Genomic DNA, 23,491 nt, shown 5'->3' on the forward strand with positions numbered 1-23,491 from the left:
AGCCTTGTTAACCCCGCCCCTTCCCGGGTTAACACTCAGCAGGCAGGTAGCCCAAGAACAGGCTGGCCAGAGGTCCAGCCAGCATCCCCTCTGGACCGGAGGGTCACGAGAGCCACTGTGTTCCAGTGGTCAGGTATTTCGAATATCCTCCTACCCATTTCTACAGAAAGAAGCTAATGTGCCTGTTTCATAGGATAAGAACAATAAAGATAACAATAGATCATAAATGTCAGGGCTTAGAGGTAGGGCTGGCCCACTGTACATCGGAAAATTGAGAAAAGTACCATTCAAAGCATGAAAGAAAAATAATAGCAGAGCACAGTGGATCACGCCTGTAATCCCAAAATGTTGGGTGACCAAGGCAGGTGGATCACCTGAGATCAGGAGTTCAAGACCAGCCTGGCCAACATGGTGAAACCCTATCTCTACTAAAAATACAAAAATTAGCCAGGCGTGGTGGTGGATGCCTGTAATCCCAGCTACTTGGAAGGCTGAGGCAGGAGAATTGCTTGAGCCTGGGAAGCAGAGGTTGCAGTGAGCCGAGATCGCACCACTGCACTCCAGCCTGGGTGACAGAGTGAGACTCCATCTCAAAAATAATAATTAATAATAATAACTGTAGTTATTTTTAAATTCAGAATTCCTTTTTCTAGTTATGTTTCAGTTGTGAATTGAAGCTTCAGGCCTTCTTTTTTCTTTTTTTTTTTTGAGACAGAGTCTTGCTCTGTCGCCCAGGCTGGAGTGCAGTGGTGCAATCACAGCTCACTGCAACCTCCACCTACTGCATATGCAATTCTCCTGCCTCAGCCTCCCGGGTGGCAGGAACTACAGGCATGCATCACCATGCCTGGCTAATTTTTGTATTTTTAGTAGAGATGGGGTTTCACCATGTTGGCCAGGCTGGTCTCGAACTCCTGACCTCAAATGATCCACCCACCTCAGCCTCCCAATGTGCTGGGATTACAGGCGTGAGCTACCATGCCTGGCCTATTTTTTTCATCCAAGATATTACTATGAATAATGTGAGTAGAGCCAAGAGGACCTGGCCCAGGACCTAGGAGGGCAGTGGAGACAGGAATTTAAATTTAGTTGACAAAAGTGAAATGAAAATCTATTTGGGAAATTTGGGGATTTTTAATACTGACAGGCATGAATGATGGCACAGCAGATAAGGTAAAGGAAAGTACTAGATATTGTTAAATAACTGCATTAAATGGTCTCCGTTGCTCTTGGTCTAACAAACCCCCATGTATTTGTTATTTAAGCTATTATCTAGACTTTTCTTTACTATTTTCCCCCCAAATTCACACTGAAATATTTTTAAGCTAGGTTTAAGCTAGGTTTTTAAGCTATGTGAAAGCTCAAGTCCATGATGAGGCAACCCTGTAGCTGAAAGCAGTGACCCCTCTCTCCCAGCCCCTCTCTCCTCTGGCTCTCAGGCCCAGGTGCACGCTGGACTCGCCGAGGAGTTGTAACTATACTGATGCCTGTGCCCCACCCCAGACAGTGTGCTATAACTGGAGTTCCCCAAGCTCCCCAGGTGGTTGTTAAGGTGCAGAGCCTGGCTCGAGCCCTTGGCACAATGAAAGTCCATGAAACAGTGGTGTTATCATTGTCAAGAAATCCTGTTTATCATCTTAGCCTTGTCACCTTCTGGAGACACACCCCCAAATCAGCCAGAAAACACTCATGTTACCACCACACAAAAACCCAGAGGAGCATGGCAGAAAGGAGGAGTGTGTCCACAACTTCTCTATATCCTCCATGGGATTCAAAGTATTTCTTTTTTTTTTTTTTTTTTTTTTGAGACAGGGTCTCACTCTGTCGCCCAGGCTGGAGTGCAATGGCGTGATCTTGGCTCACTGCAACCTCTGCCACCCAGGTTCAAGCGATTCTCTCTGCCTCAGCTTCCTGAGTAACTGGGATTACAGGAGCCCACCACCACGCCCGGTTGATTTTTGTATTTTTAGTAGAGGCGGAGTCTTGCCACATTGGCCAGGGTGGTCTCAAACTCCTAACCTCAGGTGATCCACCAACCTCGGCCTCCCAAAGTGCTGGGATTACAGGAGTGAGCCATCACACCTGGCCAACTGATTTTTTTTTTTTTCTGAGACAGTTTCGTTGGTTGTCCAAGCTGGAGTGCAATGGTGCGATCTCGGCTCACCGCAACATCCACCTCCCAGGTTCAAGTGATTCTGCCTCCGCCTCCCCAGTAGCTGGGATTACAGGCATGCACCACCAAGCCCAGCTAATTTTGTATTTGTAGTAGAGACGGGCTTTCTCCATGTTGGTCAGGCTGGTCTTGAACTCCCAACCTCAGGTGATCCGCTCACCTCGGCCTCCCAAAGTGCTGGGATTACAGGCATGAGCCACTGCGCCTGGCCCTGATATTTCTTTTTTTTTTAATGCTTCTTTTTTTTTTTTTTTTTTTTTGAGACAGAGTCTCACTCTGTCGCCCAGGCTGGAGTGCAGTGGTGCGATCTCGGCTCACTGCAAGCTCCGCCTCCCAGGTTCACGCCATTCTCCTGCCTCAGCCTCCCGAGTAGCTGGGACTACAGGTGCCTGCCACCACACCCGGCTAATTTTTTGTATTTTTAGTAAAGACGGGGTTTCACAGTGTTAGCCAGGATGGTCTCGATCTCCTGACCTTGTGATCCACCCGCCTCGGCCTCCCAAAGTGCTGGGATTACAGACGTGAGCCACCGCGCCCGGCGGCCCTGATATTTCTAACGTAGAATGTTTTTCTAGACAATCACTAGTAACCAGGCTGTTGTTTTTTGAAAACAAAATTTACTTATCTTTCCCGTTGTTAATAGAACTCAGATCACATAGCAGCAAATATTTTAAGAACTAAACCAGTAAAAAAAAAAGAAAGAAAAAAAGTTTTTCTTACTTTCTTAGAAGACAAAGGTTTAGAAGCCAAGGAAAATCCATCCAAAATTTTGCCAATGTATCGAAGGTCTTTCTCTGATTCTACAAAATGATGTCATAGATTAATTCCAGAAGTAGAGACGATCAGAATAAGACAGAACACGTCAGCGTTTTATGTTACCTCTAAGAACGTAAATAGCACGTGTCATACCTGCTATCACTCAGCAGCAGCAGTAAAGGGAAGAACGAGTGGCAAGCAAAGCCCCACGCCTCTGTTGACTCAGTGACTGGGACCCAGCCCACACTGCCCTCCACAAATTGGGCTACCCAGGTAACCAGGCTGCGGTCCTCCAAGACAAGTACATTGATGTGACTTTTAGAAAAAGTACCTTAGGGGCACCAAAGGATCTACCCCATGGAGTAAAAGATCAAGAAAAACCACCAAGAGGACAAGTATGGAGAAACACCCAAATCACACCTGTGAGTGTGTTATGTGTAGAACTAGGTGAAGAACTGCAGGGTGACTACCTGGCCATCTCCTTAGCAACAATCCAAATAGGGACAAAGGCCGGGCGCGGTGGCTCAAGCCTGTAATCCCAGCACTTTGGGAGGCCGAGACGGGCGGATCACGAGGTCAGGAGATCGAGACCATCCTGGCTAACACGGTGAAACCCCGTCTCTACTTAAAATACAAAAAAATTGGCCGGGCGAGGTGGCGGCGCCTGTAGTCCCAGCTACTCGGGAGGCTGAGGCAGGAGAATGGCGCGAACCCGGGAGGCGGAGCTTGCAGTGAGCGGAGATCGCGCCACTGTACTCCAGCCTGGGTGACAGAGCAAGACTCTGTCTCAAAAAAAAAAAACAAAAAAAAAAACAAGACATAAAGATCACAGACATAGGACACTGAATGACCAACGCCCTCTGACCTGGAGGTGGATCGTTTCCTGGTCATAGGGACAACCCCATCAACAAAATCTCTTTGATTTCATTCTCAAAGTTTTCCTGCATGTACTGGTTATGCCAAAAGTCCGTATAAATGAACTGTATTCTCTGCACTCAAAAGCCCCTTCTACATGACAATCACGAGCTCTTTCACGGGCTAGGAGCTCAGGCCTGAAGCAGGAGCACACCGCAGTGCAGATGAGCTAAGGCTTTTAGCTACTCATCACTCAGCACCACCGCATCTCTCCCCTCCCGACAAAACCATCCTTTGTGGCCGGGCACGGTGGCTTAAGCCTGTAATCCTAGCACTTCGGGAGGCCGAGACGGGCAGATCACGAGGTCAGGAGATCGAGACCATCCTGGCTAACACGGTGAAACCCCGTCTCTACTAAAAATACAAAAAAAAAAAATTAGCCGGGCATAGTGGCGGGCGCCTGTAGTCCCAGCTACACGGGAGGCTGAGGCAGGAGAATAGCGTAAACCCGGGAGGCGGAGCTTGCAGTGAGCTGAGATCCGGCCATTGCACTCCAGCCTGGGAGACAGAGCGAGACTCCGTCTCAAAAAAAAAAAAAAAAACAAAACCATCCTCTGTGCTTTGACTCATGTTGGGCTTTTTTTCTTTTTTTTTTTTTTTGAGATGGAGTCTCACTCTGTCACCCAGGCTGGAGTGTGGTGGCACGATCTCGGCTCACTGCAACCTCTGCCTCCAGGATTCAAGTGATTCTCGTGCCTCAGCCTCCCGAGTAGCTAAGATTACAGGCGCCCACCACCACACCCAGCTAATTTTTGTATTTTCAGTAGAGACGAGGTTTCACCATGTTGGCCAGGATGGTCTGGATCTCCTGACATTGTGATCTGCCCCCCTCGGCCTCCCAAAGTGCTGGGATTACAGGCGTGAGCCAACGCACCCAGCATGTTGGGCTTTTTTTTAAGCTTCTAGAACTTACTAAAATTCCTTCAGGTAATGTGGGATTCAATTTCACATTCTTGGAATCTGCATTCTCTCAAAACCCAGAAATTTCATGTTTATGAGTTCATTCTGAAGAATTCTGAATAAATAAATGTGCATAAAGACAGAACCAGAAAAATATTCATTATAGCCCTATTGATCATGGGGAAAAAAAAATGAGAATTTAAAAATCAACCATGGCCAGCTGTGCTGGCTCACGCCTGTAATTCCAGCACTTTGGGAGGCTGAGGCAGGCAGATCACTTGAGGTCAGGAGTTCAAGACCAGCCTGACCAACATGGTGAAATCCCCGTGTCTACTAAAACTACAAAAAATTATCTGGGCGTCGGCACTCTGAGAGGCCAAGGCAGGCAGATCACCCGAGGTCGGGAGTTCAAGACCAGCCTGGCCAACATGATGAAACTCCATCTCTACTAAAAATACAAAAATTAGCTGGGTATGGTGGCAGGCACCTGTAATCCCAGCTACTTGGGAGGCTGAGGCAGGAGAATCGCTTGAACCCAGGAGGCGGAGGTTGTGGTGAGCCGAGATCAGGCCATTGCACTCCAGCCTGGGCAACAAGAGCAAAACTCCTTCTCAAAAAAAAAAAAAAGAAAAAAAATTAGCTGTGTGTGGTGGTGCACACCTGTAATCCCAGCTACTTAGGAGGCTGAGGCAAGAGAATCACTTGAACCCAGGGGGCAGAGGTTGCAGTGAGCCGAGATCATGCCACTGCACTCCAGCCTGGATGACAGAGTGAGACTCTGTCTCAAAAAAAAAAAAAAATTTTTTTTAAATGTAAAAAATCAGCCGTGGAGACTGGGTAAAATAAAGATAGATTCACTGAATAGAAAACCATACAGTGGGCTGGGCGCAGTGGCTCACGCTTGTAATCCCAACACTTTGGGAGGCCAAGACGGGCGGATCACGAGGTCAGGAGATCGAGACCATCCTGGCTAACACGGTGAAACCCTGTCTTCACTAAAAATACAAAAAAAAACTAGCCAGGCGTAGTGGCGGGCGCCTGTAGTCCCAGCTACTCGGGAGGCTGAGGCAGGAGAATGGCGTGAACCCGGGAGGCGGAGCTTGCAGTGAGCTGAGATCGCGCCACCGCACTCCAGCCTGGGCGGCTGAGCAACACTCCGTCTCAAAAAATTAAAAAAAACCATACAGTCAAAACTACAGATGTCGCCTGTAATCCCAGCACTTTGGGAGGCCGAGACGGGTGGATCACGAGGTCAGGAGATCGAGACCATCCTGGCTAACACGGTGAAACCCCGTCTCTACTAAAAAATACAAAAAACTAGCCGGGCGAGGTGGCGGGCGCCTGTAGTCCCAGTTACTCGGGAGGCTGAGGCAGGAGAATGGCGGGAACCCGGGAGGCGGAGCTTGCAGTGAGCTGACATCCGGCCACAGCACTCCAGCCTGGGCGACAGAGCGAGACTCCGTCTCAAAAAAAAAAAAAACAAAAAACAAAAAACTACAGATGTCGTGGCCCTGCAGGGTGGAAGAGAGGAAGCTGGGGGAGAGAGGTCACAGCAGAGAGGGACAAGGAGACAAGGACAGGCTTGGAGCATGGTGGACGGAGTGGGAACCAATCAGCTGGGGGCAAAGCTGGTGCATGAGGGAAAAGTGAAAGATGTGACTCAGCAGGCAGACTTAAGTATATGTCATTACATATGATTATTAGAGGATTAATAAATTAATGTTATTAATATGTTGTTATAATATTGAATGTCATTTATACTAACAGAGATACAGGATATTATCAATTTCATTCTCCCACCATTTTTAATAAATAATAATTAACATATCTATACATTATTATGTAATATATTATATGTTACATAATATACTGACAGTATTGATATATTAATTATATAAAATATAAATCATATATAATATATAATGGTATATTGATAATATAGTATTTAAATTAAATAGTATATTATGATATACTAATATATCTTCATTTAAGTTATATAAAAATAATTCATAGTTTGGGAAGAGAAATCAGAAACTATAGGGAGGCAAAAGGAAGAAGGCTCCGAAGCTAAATGACTCAGGGGAGAAAAAAAGAAAAAAAACGGGCCGGGCGCGGTGGCTCAAGCCTGTAATCCCAGCACTTTGGGAGGCCGAGACGGGCGGATCACGAGGTCAGGAGATCGAGACCATCCTGGCTAACACAGTGAAACCCCGTCTCTACTAAAAATACAAAAAACTAGCCGGGCGAGGTGGCGGGCGCCTGTAGTCCGAGCTACTCCGGAGGCTGAGGCAGGAGAATGGCGCAAACCCGGGAGGCGGAGCTTGCAGTGAGCTGAGATCCGGCCACTGCACTCCAGCCCGGGCTACAGAGCAAGACTCCGTCTCAAAAAAAAAAAAAAAAAAAAAAAAAAAAAAAAAAGAAAAAAAACGTAAAGAAAAAAAAAAAAGGAAATAAGTACTAGCAACCCACTGACCGCCCAGAGGTTAAGTCTCCTAACACGGGGTACAGATGCCCTTCCAGTGTCCTGTGTAAAACCCTGGGTTCCCTGTCACACCATCCCAGTCAAGTGACACATGACTGTATGACAACCAAAGAACAGTAGGTGCCACTTCTTCAGTCTTTGGGGCAGGTGCTATGCCAGACACTAAGTTATGCCACTTAATCCTCACAACCACTTCTGGAGTGGATTTTATCCTCACTTTACAAATGTGGACTCCGATGCCCAGAGAGGTTATGAGCCTTGCCTAAGGTCACAAAGCTGGGCAGTGGAGAGCTGGCATCCAAACCCAGGTCTGACTGACTCCAAATCACATGCTGCTAATACCGACTCTACACTGTCTGGCCCTGCACCTTTTCTGGAAACAACTGAAATGTGACTTCGAACCACAGTATCTGATACCCCTTGAAATTTCAACACAGCGTGAAGTTAAAGCTGTGTTGAAAGATGTCAGTCTCTTATCCCAAAAACAGCCTCCTCAGAGCCAGAGACTCAAGGGAGAAGATGGACTGGGCGCCCAGCTCCATCTTGCTGCAGGCTGTTGGTGTACCTGCCTCCTGGTCCCCTGGCCTGACCTTCTAACCTGCCGCATGTATTGGCCTCCTTTGGCCGCCTGCCCAGTTCCTCTAACTCTGGGTGCTTCCCTTTGACCCGCTGCCAGCTCTGACCAGCCACTTGGTCACTGGTCCAGGCATTCTTCTTTCCCTGATTACAGACCTCTCCCTCCTTCCCACCTGGGCCCCACCTTGACAGCTGGCTTTGGCCTTGGCCAGGTCTGAATCCTGCATTTGTTTCACTTCCCACGCTGGGCCTCGCTTCTTTGTTTTGTTTCTTACCATGTCTTTGATCAACAACAGAGGCTGGTGCTCCTGTACCACTCTTGCAGCCCCTCCTTCCTGATACCCTGACACTAGATCCTGCCATTAGGTTTGCGTCTGTCGAATTACCTTTCTGGTTTTTATACTGCCTGGGTGCTGTCCAGCCATAGAGTCCGTCTCCAGGCTCCTCGTCCTTCAGAACAGTGTCATACTTGGATAGAGTTTCTGTGGCATAGATATCATCATCTTCCTCTTCCAGGGCACCCACACCAAAAGCCTTTAAAAAACAAGGTTTCAAATTGAGTACAGGGGTTAGGGTATGTCTGGGATCTTCAGGGATAAAGCTACTTTAAGGATGTGACTGGAAACCATGGTAGCACTTCAAGATCACCAAGAGAGAAGTGAACGGGGGTCCCAGATCAACACACACACAAGATTTTTGGAAAACAATGACCAGAGGTGAAATCCCAAGTCCCCAGTGCTAACGCTGCCCTCCAGTCCCCACAACAGCCATGGCTCCAGGTCCCAGCACAGGATGAGGAGTGGAGAACAAAGCTAGGCAGCAGTGCAGGGGTGGAAATGTGGCTTCCAAGAGGAGAAAGGCAGAAATGTTCATCAACTGATCAATGCGGACCGGGCCAACGCTGGTGGCCAGGGTCTAAGGACCGCCGCTACTCTACTGCCCGCTGGAAGAACTCCTAGTCTCTACGGGAAGGGGCCTCTAACAAGTAGCATTTTTGTTTAAAAGACTGAAAAAAAAAATGTTTATAAAAAGAAAAGGTGGCCAGGCGCAGTGGCTCATGCCTGTAATCCCAGCACTTTGGGAGGCTGAGGCAGGTGGATCACCTGAAGTCAGGAGTTCGAGACCAGCCTGGCCAACATGGTGAAACCCCATCTCTACTAAAAATACAAAAATTAGTTGGGCATGGTGGCGCATGCCTATAATCCCAGCTACTTAGGGAGACTGAGGCAGGAGAATCACTTGAACCCGGGAGACAGAGGTTGCAGTAAGCTGAGGTCGCAGCACTGCCCTCCAGCCTGGGCGACAGAGCGAGACTCCGCCTCAAAAGAAAAAAAAAAAAGAGGGTAAATGGCAAAGTTACCATTTTTAAAATACATTTTAAGAAAGAACCTTTGACCTGATTCCACTTGAGGATTAGGAGAAAAAAAAGAAAATAAAGAACTTCTAAAAAGAAAAAAGAAAGTAGACTCATTTATCAATGACTCCCCCTTTATAAAATAGAAAATAATTTTACCTGGCCTGAAATTCCCAATTTTCTTCCTTTATTCAGTCCAATTTCTCCAAGATCGCCAGCTCTCTCAGAGCCACCACCGAAAAGATTAAAATGTTCTCCTGAAGTTCCAAACAGTGCCTGGTGGGGATCCAGGCCCTTGTAGGCCAGACCGTGCACATTATCTTTAGGTGTGAAATCCACAGGTGTGACATCTTTGGGTGCAAAGGTCACATTATCAGGCAAGTAGTCATCATCTTCACCCTATTTCAGTTTAAAGTGGAATGAAGGTGAGTCACTGCATGATGCAAAGTAAACCTACAAAATACTAATTGAAAATGCAGTGATTAATGCCACACACAACAATTAGCAAACTTTCATTGGTGCTGTTACAAATGACTAAATCACTTTCCGGCACAAAGGATGCTAACACCAACTTCATTTTATGAAGCTGAACAGACCTGCGTGTCTGTGGTGCAGGCACATTGCTGAATACGTACGTTGATATAATGAGGATGGCTTTAGGGCATGAGTATTTCACTGTACAGTGGTGGGATCTGATTTCTAAAATTGTCTCCAACCCTAAAATTTCATAATCATACAGAAACAGGTGCTATTGTACCAAACTGAAGGTCAGTGAGCCCGTGCAATACCTCAGATCCTTCCGAGCTTCCAGGGGGTAATGCACAGCCATAGATTTTGACTCCAGGATCTAGAAAAGAGATTTCAAATGCAATAGTCATGAGTGACTACAAATAGAAAACCCCGACCAGGCCGGGCACGGTGGATCACACCTGTAATCCCGGCACTCTGGGAGGCTGAGGGAGGATCACTTGAGCCTAGGAGTTCAAGACCAGCCTGGGTAACATAGTGAGATTCCACCTCCACAAAAAATTACCAAAAAAAAAAAAAAAAAAAAGGCTGGTTGCAGTGGCTCATGCCTGTAATCCCAGCACTTTGGGAGGCTGAGACGGGTGGATCATGAGGTCGGAAGTTCGAGACCAGCTTGACCAACATAGAGAAACCCCGTCTCTACAAAAAAAAAAAACAGCCAGGCACGGTGGCGCAAGCCTGTAATCCAGCTACTCAGGAGGCTGAGGCAGGAGAATTGCTTGAACCCAGGAGGCGGAGGTTGCAGTGAGCCAAGATCGCACATTTGCACTTCAGCCTGGGCAACAAGAGCAAAACTCCAACTCAAAAAAAAAAAAGACTCACTGATACTCTTCAGAGGTACATGGGTACATTTGTAAAATGTGCTACAGCATTATGGTCAAAGGCAGATCACTGGGAATTGTTTTAGAAACAGGGTCTCGCCCTGTCACCCAGGCTGAAGTACGGTGGCATGATCATAGCTCACTGTAGCCTCAACCTTCTGGACTAAAGCCATCCTCCCACCTCACTCTCCTGAGCCATAGCTGGGACTACAGGTGCACTCCACCACGCCCGGCTAATTTTTGTATATTTGGTAGAGGCAGGGTTTCACCATGTTGCCCAGGCTGATCTCAAACACCTGGGCTCAAAGATCCTCTCACCTCAGCATCCCAAAGTGCTAGGATTATGGGTGTGAGTCACTGCACCCAGCCAGGAATCAGTTTCTACCAGCAGTAGTGTGCTCAATGAGTAACCAATACTGCCCCACGTCATGAAGAACCCAAAAGAAATGACTGTTGCCCTCAAAAAGTCACTTACAGTCTGGCTGGGGAGACTTAGGGCAAGAAATAAGTAACAAGTAATAATGTTAAATAAACTGTGACAGTTTGGGGGAGGGTAGGAAACATGAACTCTCACATGCTGCTGGCAGAAGCATAAACTAACACAGCCTTTCTGGAAGCTGTCATGCGTTACACATAAAAAGCCTTAGAAGACGCACATACCACTGGGCCCAGCTATTTTGTTTATTGGAATTTGCAGTCATTAAAAAGTACGCTCTTGGCCAGGCACAGTGGCTCACGCCTATAATCCCAGCACTTTGGGAGGCTAAGGCAAGCGGATGGCCTGAGTGCAGGTGTTTGGGACCAGCCTGGGCAACACGGCAAAACCCTGTCTCTACAAAAAATACAAAAAATTAGCCTGGCATAGTGGCACATGCCTGTGGTCCCAGCTACTTGTGGGGCTGACATGGAAGGATCACTTAAGCCCAGGAGGTCGAGGCTGCAGTGTGCTGGGATCACACCACTGCACTCCAGCCTGGGTGACAGAGCAAGACCCTGTCTCAAAAAAAAAAAAAAAAAAAAGGACACTGCAGCAGTGATACCAGTTAATCAATTAACATACACACCAGGTTTCTGTCGGCGTGGCCGTCTCTTTACTCGAGGACCAACTCCTTGTCCTTCTTTCCAACCCATTTTTCTTAGCAATTCGAAACCAACAGATAATCTAGGATAGCAAGGCATTGAAAATGAACTTTTCAAAGTAACATTAACGAAGAGTATGAAATGAGTGGTTTCTGAGTTCCTGCTCAGTCCCTAGGCCTGTCTGGCTTGGGCCCTTGCCCTCACCCACATTACAACTGGCGTGACGCTGCCATTCCAGCCACAGCAGGCTGCAGTGGGGTGCGCGCCTGAACTGGGAAGTCAATCAGATGACCTCTCTCCTTTAGGATGGGATCACAGGGACTCTAGATAGTCCTTGCCAAGCACATGGCCTGGGAATCCCTGAAGGTCTAAGGCTGTCATATCAGGCCACGAGCCCAGGAGCACAACAAGGAGATACACAGAAAGTGAAGGAGGCAGGCAGAAGCGAGGCTATAAGGTCTGGAGGGATGGTGTGAGAAGTCACTGCAATTCCTAACAGCTCTCCAGCCTCCGCGAGCCCCAGCAGCACAGCTAGTGGCTGCAGTTCTTGATCTCTCAGTGCAGTGACAGTGCAAGATCCTTTAGGAAAAACCCCCTTTTTCACTGAGACTTTGAGCCTAAGAAGGCTTGTCTTACTTGCAAATAAACTACCCCTCAGCAAGAGAATCATACACATGCGAAACACCGGTGCTAAGATCACAACAGTCAGAAGGAAATGCTTACTTTGCTGGCGTTATGAGGTCATCAAGGAGGGTGGCTCCAGGAATCGGGGCAGTGGCAGCAGCCAACTGCCTGGCCTTTTCTCGTATTCTGTCTTTGGTTTTGGAGGCAAAATCGTCTGTGGTGACGATTGCTTTAGGTGCTATCCCAAATTCACTAAGATCCTTCAAAAAAATTCAAACAGAATTACATTATTTGGAAAGTGACTATACACAATATATCACATAGTTTGATTTCTGCTAAAAAAAAAAAAAGTTAAAACTACAAACTTTAGGTCAGGATCAGCAGAGTGACAGATGTACACACAGACTTTATTTTTTATTTATTTATTTTTTGAGATGGAGTTTCTCTCTTGTTGCCCAGGCTGGAGTGTAATGGTGCAATCTGGGCTCACTGCAACCTCCGCCTCCCAGGTTCAAGTGATTCTCCTGCCTCAGCCTCCCAAGTAGCTGGGATTACAGGCACACACCACCATGCCCGGCTAATTTTTTGTGTTTTTAGTAGAGATGGGGTTTCACTATGTTGGTCAGGCTGGTCTCGAACTCCTGACCTCAGGTGATCCACCTGCCTCAGCCTGCCTCCCAAAGTGCTGGGATTACAGGCGTGAGTCACCGTGCCCAGCCTCACACTGACTTTAGAAGCTCATCCTCATACATGGTAAAGTCAGTGGCCAAGGTCAGGAGGGCATGAGAGTCACTACTCATTAGGGCCACCCTAAGCATGACCAAGCTGGGAAGATAGGAAGTAAGGGCCGTGTTCTTCTCAACAGTATCTCAAAGGTCAGCGTGCAGGGGACAAAGCTTGGAGTCCCAGCCAGCAAGCATTCGCAAGTGTGAGGGCCAGCCTAGAGTCAGATGCCTTTGCCTTTACTGGAGCAGATGTTGCTGGTGACCTGTCCAACCACTGTCATGCTTCCTCTTCCCTTGCAGGGTCCTGATGTTGTCTAGGTACCTGCCTTCCTCTGCGCCACCACACACTGCAGGAGTGGTACTCCTAGTGTTGGGGAGGCAGGATTAGGAAGTGGGGCTTTGTGTCTTATCTAAGCCAGTCTTTTTGATTCCATTTTCCTTGCCAGGGACTGCATTAGGAATGGGCATGTAAAACAATTTGTGCAAGCAAATGTAGAGAAAATTCATGGTAGGACTTATATGAAAGGCTACTTTTTTTTTTTTTTGAGACAGAGTCTCACTCTGTCGCCCAGGCTGGAGTGCAGTGGCACAATCTCAGCTCACTGCAAGCTCCACCTCCCGGGTTTACGCCATTCTCCTGCCTCAGCCTCCCGAGTAGCTGGGACTACAGGCGCCCACCACCATGCCCGGCTAATTTTTTGTATTTTCAATAGAGACAGGGTTTCACCGTGTTACCCAGGATGGTCTCGATCTCCTGACCTCGTGATCCACCCGCCTCGGCCTCCCAAAGTGCTGGCATTACAGGCATGAGCCACCATGCCCGGCCTACTTTGCTTTTAAGAAAAGAGACTGCCAATTGCACACCTGTAATCCCAGCACTTTGGGAGGCCAAGGTGGGTGGATCACCTGAGGTCAGGAGTCCAAGACCAGCCTGGCCAACATGGTGAAACCCCATCTCTACGAAAAACACAAAAATTAGCCGGGCATGGTGGTGCGTGCACCTGTAATCCTAGCTACTTGGGAGGCTGAGGCAGGAGAATCACTTGAACCTGGAAGGCGGAGGTTGCAGTGAGCTGAGATAGCGCCACCACACTCCAGCCTGGGCAACAGAGCGAGACTCCGTCTCAGGAAAAAAAAACAGAAAAGAAAAGGGACCAAAAGGAAGTTCTTCTCTTGGGCAACATCATCCTGGATGTGCTACCTGGAACTACTACAGCCATCTTGCAATCATGAGGAGAGGTAGTATAAGGACAAGCTGCCAGCAGAAGACTGAGAAGAGACAGCCTGGGGTCTCAGCACATCTAGACTTCTTGCTACATGAGATATGTTTCCTTCTAGATGATGCTACTCAAAAAAGGAAGGAGACTTCCTTCCCTCTAACCTGCAGCCTAATGCATGCTGATATAAATGTTTTGTTTAATCTTTTTTTCTCTTCAGCTTTTATTTTAAGTTCCAGGGTACATGCGCAGGATGTGCAGGTTTGTTACACAGGTAAATGTGTGCCATGGTGGTTTGCTGCACAGATCAACCCATCACTTGGGTCGTAAGCCCAGCATGCATTAGCTATTCTTCCTGATCCTCTCCCTCCCTATTTAATCTTTATCATGAGTGAATCCACCACCAGATTTTAAGGGAGCAGAAGTTTAATTTTAGTGCAATCACTCATGGTTTTTTACTGTAGTGTGCCTGAGAGTTACTGTGGAAAGCTGCAGACCCAGCACCATGGATACTGAGCTTTTTGAGGTAATGGAGGCTTTTCCAGTAAATTGCCTGTATATGACTTTCCCCTTACACTCTTGATTTTAGAAACTGGCCCCAGTATAAAATGCTCCTCCAATGAACAAGACTCTACTGATGTACAGGACACTGTACATCAAATACCTAAAAGATAAAGCCTTACAAACAAAGAGGAAATCGTACATCGGACCTTCTGGGGAGAGAGGAGGCACTTACAGCAACGAACTAGACCTTTCCCACCAGTGAATTGGCAATTAAAGTTTTGCACACCCACCTCTTCATCCATAAAATCTTCAGGACCAAGAACAGATTTGTCTGCTCTGTTCTGTCGTGAAGACACAAAGGTAGAGGGTGTCCATCCTGAAAAAAAAAGAGTTTAGAGCTTTACAATCCTAGAGAGTATTTGGGTCTATGAGTAAATGATTACATAACATGTATGGACTTGAAACTCCCAATCACTACAAACTCTTAGGTACTTCCCATCTCACTGCTTATATAGACATAATTATTCCACATAAATTTCTTATGAATCCCTGTATCCCCTGATGCAAAACTTAGTGGATCCATTAAGGTTTCCCCATAAGAAAGTGAAACCAAGAGAAGTAGAATTACACATTGAAAGTTAAACTGTGAAACGAACACAAGCAGATCTAAGCAGACAGTTGCAAGGTCACCTTAAAATGCAGGACCTGAGACCAGCAATCTCCACTGGCATATTAACTTTTCTAAAGAAATGATGTCATCACTTTGCAGCCTTTTGGCTAAGATCAAGTGTCAAGATATGATGTCAGGGTGTTTTAATCAGTCACGATGGATAAAGAGAGAGTCACAGAAGGAATCCAGGCAATATTCAGGGTACCCTGGTACTCAATCTGGCTGGTCCAAGGGCAATGGCTGTGCCAGGCCCCCAGTTCCATCAGACACTGGAATCCTATCATTAATGGCCTTGTTCCCTGACCATGGTTACTGAGCATGTGCCATGTCTACAAACAGGGAACGCCCTGGAGGTCACATATGTCTGTAACCTCTGCCATAAAGTTGTTTAGTTTTCTCTAAGAGGGATGCATCTCCTTCCTGATTCTCTCCAAGGCTCTTGTGAGCTGAGGCACCGGGGGAAGGTCTACTCTCAGTAGGTGCACCACTGCACTAAAGCCTGAGCGACAGAGTGAGACCCTGTCTCAAAAAATTAATTAATTAATTAAATAAAATGGTAGGGCTGGGCACAGTGGCTCACGCCTGTAATCCCAGCACTTGGGGAGGCCAAGGCAGGTGGATCACTTGAGGTCAGGAGTTCGAGACCAGCCTGACCAACATGGTGAAACCTCTACTAAAATACAAAAATCAGCCAGGCGTGGTGGCGGACCCCTGTAGTCCCAGTTACTCAGGAGGCTGAGGCAGGACAATTGCTTGAACCCAGGAGGCGGAAGCTGAAGTGAGCCGAGGTAGCGCCACTGCACTCCAGCCTGGGCGACAGAGCAAGACTCCATCTCAGGGGAAAAAAAAAAAATGATAAAAGATCTAGCCCATCTTTTTCTTGATAATTGCTATGTGAGTTAATCAGTTCATCTTCTGTACTCACTTCAGCAGCACATATAATATCAGTTCATCTTCCATCCATAACTGAGATATAGAAAGCCATTTCTGGCCGGGCGCGGTGGCTCAAGCCTGTAATCCCAGCACTTTGGGAGGCCGAGATGGGCGGATCACGAGGTCAGGAGATCGAGACCATCCTGGTTAATACGGTGAAACCCCGTCTCTACTAAACAGTACAAAAAACTAGCCGGGCGAGGTGGCGGGCGCCTGTAGTCCCAGCTACTTGGGAGGCTGAGGCAGGAGAATGGCGTGAACCCGGGAGGCGGAGCTTGCAGTGAGCTGAGATCTGGCCACTGCACTCCAGCCTGGGCGACAGAGCGAGACTCCGTCTCAAAAAATAAAAAAAAATTAAAAAAAATAAAAAAAGAAAGCCATTTCTTCCAGTTCAAAAAAATGCTTCTAGATTAATACATCTTAAAACATACAATACTTTAAACAACTTGGCATTTATAAAAGTACATAACATAAAAGATTTAACTGATTTTTCCCCAGGTAGAGAGCACTGAAGAGCCAGTCTTGCTGTGGTCCCCAGTGTCTGAAGAGGACACCTGGTGACTCTTCCCTCAGCACTAACGCCATGCTGGCTCCTTAACCTCTCTGACCCTTGGTGGCCTCATCTGCAAGATCCCTGTGACACCTGCCCTCCTCACTCACTCAGTCACGAGACACAGTCAATGATTAACTGAAAGACTCTAAGAGTATGTTGTGAATGGGAAATACTCGGAAACATTTATCACCTTACAATAAAACGGAAGTCATTATCATCATTTAATCATCTGATTAGAAGGTACGCATTTTTTACAAAGTGGAGGAAAACTCTTTCACCATCAGATCGCAATCAATGAACAAGACACAAGTTGACTCCGGAAACATCCAAATATCCAAAGAACACAAAAGGTTACAGTGTATGTTCAGAGAAAGCTGAGCTCAGTGGCTCACACCTGTAATCTCGGGAGGCCAAGACAGGCGGATCACTTGAAGCCAGGAGTTAAGAGACCACACTGGCCAACATAGTGAGACCCTGTCTCTACTAAAAATACAAAAAAATTAGCTGGACGTGGTGGGCGCCTGTAATTCCACCTACTCGGAAGGCTGAGGCAGGAGAATCGCTTGAACCTGGGATGCAGAGGTTGCAGTGAGCCAAGATCACACCACTGCACTCCAGCCTGGGCAACAGAGAGAGACTCCATCTCAAAAAAAAAAAAAAAAGCAAGGGTGGCCAGGTGCAGTGGTTCACACCTATAATCCCAGCACTTTTGGAGGCCAAGATGGGCAGATCACTCAAGGTCAGGAGTTTGAGACTAGCCTGGCCAACATGGTGAAACTCCAGTCTCTACTAAAAATATTTTTTAAAAAATTAGCCGGGCGTAGCGGCACGTGCCTGTAATCCCAGCTAACTGGGAGGCTGAGGCAGCAGAATCGCTTAACCCAGTAGGTGGAGGTTGCAGTGAGCCGAGATCACACCACAGCACTCCAGCCTGGGCGACACAGCAAGACTCCATCTCAAAAAAAAAAAAAAAAGCTGCCGGATGGGGTGGTTCACACCTGTAATCTCAGCACTTCGGGAGGCTGAGGCGGGCAGATCACGAGGTCAGAAGACCGAGACCATCCTGGCTAATACAGTGAAACCCTGTCTCTACTAAAAATACAAAAAAATTCGCCGGGCTAGGTGGCAGGCACCCGTAGTCCCAGCTACTCGGGAGGCTGAGGCAGGAGAATGGCGTGAACCCAGGAGGCGGAGCTTGCAGTGAGCCAAAATCGCGTCACTGCACTCCAGCCTGGGCGACAAACCGAGACTCTGTCTCAAAAAAATAAAAAATAAAAATAAAAAAAGCAAGGGTGAGGGAGAATCAATATTTTGATCATTTGCTTTAATGGTATAATAGCTATAATTAGGAAAATCATACCTTCTTTTGAGCCAACAGTATTGAAGTATCCAGCAGAGAAACCTCCGCTAAAGGCCCCGTGGAATCGTTTATACCTTCCTTTTTCATCTCTGACAGTCTGATCCTGAAGGGGGATTGGTTTCTTTGGTCTTTCACCTAAAAAAAAAAACAAAAAAAGTTTTTTAAATGAAAAAGAGAGAAGGAAATGGTCGGTTCTAATTTAGGAAAAATGTCACTTTTTAAACTAATAAATTGTTTACTTCTTATAACTTCAAATATAACCATTTAAATTGTTATTCCTAGACTTTACTACTTTATACAGATTAAGAAACAATATACTTTATAAGCTTATGTTAGAATGATTGCCTGCTTTTCCCACTAAATTCCATTACAAAACCTGGTCAACATGGCAAAATCCCGGCTCTACTAACAAATACAAAAATTAACCAGGCGTAGTGGCGGACACCAGTAATCCCAGCTACTCAGGAGGCTGAGGCAGGGGAATCCCTTGAACCTGAGAGGTGGAGGTTGCCGTGAGCCAAAATCACGCCACTGCACTCCAGTCTGGGAGACACACCGAGATTGTCTCCCAAAAAACAAAAACAATTATATTGTCAGGAGAGTTCAGACAGATGAAATTGAAACCTCCTGGCTTCCAATGAAGGGCACAGAAGCTGGGGTGGCACGTGGCAAGGAGAGAAACACTTCCATTCCTCTTCTAGAACTTCACACCATCTCTGGATCTGGAACTTTTTTTTTTTTTTTTTTTGGTATTGCCCATTTTCCCCAACTCCTAAGAGTTTCCTTAATTTCTGTGCATCTCCTGATTCTAGTGTTCTTTAAACCTATTCCTTTTCCTACTTTGTTGAAAGGGCTGGGTTGTGACATCACACAAGCAAGGGAATTAAACCTAATACATTTTAGGCCTAGCCAAACAATTCCTTAGGTTTAAAGTCCCAGGTACTATGGCACAAATTACTGCCTCATTTTATCAACTGCAATTCAAAATCCTGAATTTATTTAATTTTTTTTTTTTTTTTTTTTTTTTTGAGACGGAGTCTCACTGTGCCTCCCAGGCTGGAGTGCAGTGGCGCGAGCTCGGCTCACTGCAAGCTCCGCCCCCCGGGTTCACGCCATTCTCCCGCCTCAGCCTCCCGAGTAGCTGGGACTACAGGCGCTCGCTACCGCGCCCGGCTAGGTTTTTTTGTATTTTTAGTAGAGACGGGGTTTCACCATGTTAGCCAGGATAGTCTCGATCTCCTGACCTTGTGATCCACCCGCCTCGGCCTCCCAAAGTGCTGGGATTACAGGCTTGAGCCACCGCGCCCGGCCTTATTTAATTTTTTAAAAAAATAAACCAAAAAAATCAAGTTATTTTCAAAGGTTCACAAGAGGAAGTAGGTTATACAGTAGTTAAGGGTATGAGTTAAGGGGTGAAAGTCACAGTGGTCTGGAGTTTCAAGCCAGCTCCCTTTACTGGCACTGGACTTCGGTCAGCCTTGACTCTCTATGCCTCAATTTACTTATCTGTAAAATATAAATGGCATTAATGGTAACAGCCATTTCATAGAGTTGTTATGCAAATTAAATGCCTATAAAGTACTTAGCAAGAAGAAGGAGACACAAGAAATACTTTATTTTATTTTATTTGAGATGCAGTCTCTGTCGCCCAGGCTGGAGTGCAGTGGCATGATCTTGGCTCACTGCAACCTCTGCCTCCTGGGCTCAAGTGATTCTCCTGCCTCAGCCTCCCAAGTAGCTGGGATTACAGGTGTGAGCAACCACGCCCAGTCAAGAGCCCAGGTTTAAAGACCTAGAGAGATCTGAATTCAAATCCCCTTCTACTGCTTGTTAAGATTTGTCATCAGCTGGGCGCAGTGGCTCATGCCTGTAATCCCAGCACTTTGAGAGGCTGAGGCGGGTGGATCACCTGAGGTCAGAAGTTTGAGAACAGCCTGGCCAACAGGGTGAAACCCCATCTCTACTAAGATATAAAATATTAGCCAGGCATGGTGGCAGGCACTTGTAATCCCAGCTACTTGGGAGGCTGAGGCAGGAGAATTGCTTGAACCTAGGAGGAGGTTGCAGTGAGCCAAAATCATGCCATTGCACTCCAGCCTGGGCGACAGAGTCAGATTCTGTCTCAAACAAAAGCAAAAAAAAAAAAAAAAGATTTGTCATCTTGAACAAGTTACTTCATCGCTCTAAGCCTCAGCCTCCACAACTGTAAAATCAGGGTAATAAAGAAGCCCATCTTTGTAGAGTGGTAACGAGGATTAAATATCATATGTAAACAGCTGAGCACAGTCCCTGACCATGGGGAAACTCAGTTAACATCAGTTAAAATCAGTTAATATCAGCTACAATGTCTTTTCCCTCTAAAGGACTAAATTACAACTTGGGTCCCACAGCCCAAGATGTTCACCATTTCATGGAAATGCAGTACACACACTACGTTACTCTGTGTGCACTTGGCATTATTCTTGGCTATGGCAGAGCTTCTCAATCTCAGCATATTTTGTGCTGGAGAATTCTTTGCTTCAGGGGAATATTCTGTGCACTGCAGGATGTTCAGCAGCATTCTGGGCCTATAGCAGCAGTTTATGCCCCACAGGCATGACAGCCAAAAAGGTCTCCAGGCATTGCCAACTGTCCCACTCGGCTACAGTAAGAGGGAGCAGGTGTTGCCAGTGGTTGGTGCTATTGTCGAAGTGCTTCTGATCTCGAAGGGGAGATAAGATCTGCAGACAACTGAGTGCAGCCTGTGGCGGCAGATGATGAGGGCCAAGCAATGTGGCCAACTGCCTCCCACAGGTCTCCTAAGGAGAAGGCACCACCTCTAACCAGTGACGGAAAAACTCCAGAAAGGAGGTGGGTGGCATTTTAGCCAGGCCATGTCCTAATTACTGCTACTAATGACAACTCATTCCTTCCTTTAGTACATATGATCTCATGTATCATACCCTGATAAGGATACTGATTGAGTAATTTCCCTGAGACTCACAGCTAATAAGCACAAAGGTGAAACCAGCTCTCAACTGTCTCCAAGCCAGAGATGCCTCCTATACTATTCCTCCCTCTCATTCCCTGACCAAAAGTTCCACGAGCCCCTGGCTGGCTAATGGTTAGTTTTTTTTTTTAAGGGTGGGGGAGTCAGGTGCAGTGGCTCACACCTGTAATCCCAGCACTTGGAGAGGCCCAGGTAGGCATGGTTCGAGTCATTAGAAACAGTGGTTTGAGGCCGGGCGCGGTGGCTCAAGCCTGTAATCCCAGCACACTGGGAGGCCGAGACGGGCGGATCACGAGGTCAGGAGATCGAGACCATCCTGGCTAACACGGTGAAACCCCGTCTCTACTAAAAATACAAAAAAATCATTAGCCGGGCGAGGTGGCGGCGCCTGTAGTCCCAGCTACTCGGGAGGCTGAGGCAGGAGAATGGCGTAAGCCCAGGAGGCGGAGCTTGCAGTGAGCCGATCGCGCCACTGCACTCCAGCCTGGGCGACAGAGCGAGACTCCGTCTCAAAAAAAAAAAAAAAAAAAAGAAACAGTGGTTTGAGACCAGCCTGGGCAACATAGTGACGCAATTTTTAAAACTAGCTGGGCATGGTGGTATGAGCCTGTAGTCCTGGTTACTGGGGGCTGAGGGGTGCTGAGCTGGGAGGATTGCTTGAGCCCAGGAGGCCAAGGCGGCAGTGAGCCATAATCATGCCACTATACTCCAGCCTGGGAGATAAAGCAAGACTCTGTCTCAAAAACAAAAACAAAAAGTGGATGAGGGCCTTGCCATGCAAGCAGCCCTTCTAGACCCAGGGTGTAGAAAACTGAACAAAACTCTACTCCTGTTCTCAGGACACTCAGAGCCCACAAGAGGAGAGCTGCACGTACTGGAGCACTTCTGACAATGAGAAGGTCTGCAACATCAGCCACCGTTAGCAGTGAGCAGAATTTTGACAGAGGCACTGACTCCCATCAGTAAACAGAAGGAGGGATAAAAGGGCAAGGTCGCCGTGCACAGTGGCTCACGCCTGTAATCCCAGCACTTTGGGAGGCCGAGGCGGGCGGATCACCTGAGGTCAGGAGTTCAAGATCAGCCTGGCCAACATCGTGAAACCCCGCCTCTACTAAAAATACAAAAATTAGCTAGGCGTGGTGGCACGCACCTGTAAGCTCATCTACTCAGGAGGCTGAAGCAGGAGAATTGCTTGAACCTGGGAGGTGGAGGTTGCAGTGAGCCGAGATCACGCCATTACACTCCAGCCCGGGCGACAGAGCAAGACTCCATCTCAAAAAAAAAAAAAGGGCAAGGTCAGATGTATTGAGAAAGTGGTCCAGTCTAACAGGAGGCCAGGGAATGAGTGGAAGATGGAACCAGAAAGGCGGACAGTGCAGGGGGCCTTGAATGTGGTGCTGCAGGGTTTATGGTATGTCCTGGGGGCGAAGGAAGCCACGGTTAAAGTGTGAGAATCACAGCATCAAGGAGGAGAAAATTGTCCCTAAAGTTAATCTGGGTATAGAATGAGCTGTAGATAGATTCTAGAACCAAGTGGAAATGTCTAAGGAAAGAATAGGTAAGTATCTGGCCTCCTTCCTTCCAGATTAGAAGGCCTATTTGTCTATAAAGTTCACCCACGGTCACTAGGCTCCCTGGCTAACTCTTAACTAATAAACCTTTCTGTCAGGGCCAGCAACTTTAAAATAGAGTTCTCCTCTACCAATGCCTGTCTAACCTGTCACTAAAACTTCAAAGCAGGGAGTAAAAATAATTATTAGTCTAGTGTGTTATATTGTAAAATACAGAGTGCATTTAAACTTCAAAGTGCTTAGAAAACTGGCTGGGCACGGTGGCTCATGCCTGTAATCCCAGCACTTTGGGAGGCCGAGGCAGGCAGATCACCTGAGGTCAGGAGTTCGTGCCCAGCCTGGCCAACATGGTGAAACCCTGTGTCTACTAAAAATACAAAAATTAGCCAGATGTGGTGGCAGGCACCTATAATCCCAGCTACTCGGGAGGCTAAGGCTGGAGAATCCCTTGAACCTGGGAGGCAGAGGTTGTAGTGAGCCGAGATCACACCATTACATGCCAGCCTAGGTAACAAGAGTGAAACTCCGTCTCAAAAAAAAGTGCTTAGAAGACAATGAATCAATCCTCAAAAACTTGTATTACTGAGAAGTTAAAGGATGTTTTTAGTCCAAAAAAACAAAGTCTACAAGTTCAATGTCCTTTCCTTCTACTTCAGAAGCAAGGTTGGGGGCCAGGCATAATGGCTCACACCTGTAATTCCAGCACTTTGGGAGGCGAAGGCGGATGTATTGCTTGAGTTCAGGAGTTCAAGACCAGCCT

At 47.0% G+C, this 23,491-nt stretch overlaps 1 protein-coding gene across 1 annotated transcript in view; it reads right to left on the bottom strand.

Moving 5' to 3' along the window:
- The window catches only part of GPATCH1 (G-patch domain containing 1), a 50,452-nt gene that overhangs the window by 23,945 nt on the left and 3,016 nt on the right, over positions 1-23,491 (bottom strand). The window contains exons 2-9 of the mRNA XM_025367195.1: positions 18,172-18,306; positions 14,946-15,031; positions 12,309-12,469; positions 11,570-11,667; positions 9,945-10,003; positions 9,316-9,555; positions 8,189-8,336; positions 2,894-2,973 (exon numbers count right to left, since the gene is read on the bottom strand). Of these exons, the coding sequence (XP_025222980.1) occupies positions 2,894-2,973; positions 8,189-8,336; positions 9,316-9,555; positions 9,945-10,003; positions 11,570-11,667; positions 12,309-12,469; positions 14,946-15,031; positions 18,172-18,306 (1,007 nt within the window). The remainder of the gene's footprint in view (positions 1-2,893; positions 2,974-8,188; positions 8,337-9,315; positions 9,556-9,944; positions 10,004-11,569; positions 11,668-12,308; positions 12,470-14,945; positions 15,032-18,171; positions 18,307-23,491) is intronic.

This window comes from Theropithecus gelada, chromosome 19 (assembly GCF_003255815.1).
Source record: "Theropithecus gelada isolate Dixy chromosome 19, Tgel_1.0, whole genome shotgun sequence".
NCBI lineage: Eukaryota > Metazoa > Chordata > Mammalia > Primates > Cercopithecidae > Theropithecus > Theropithecus gelada.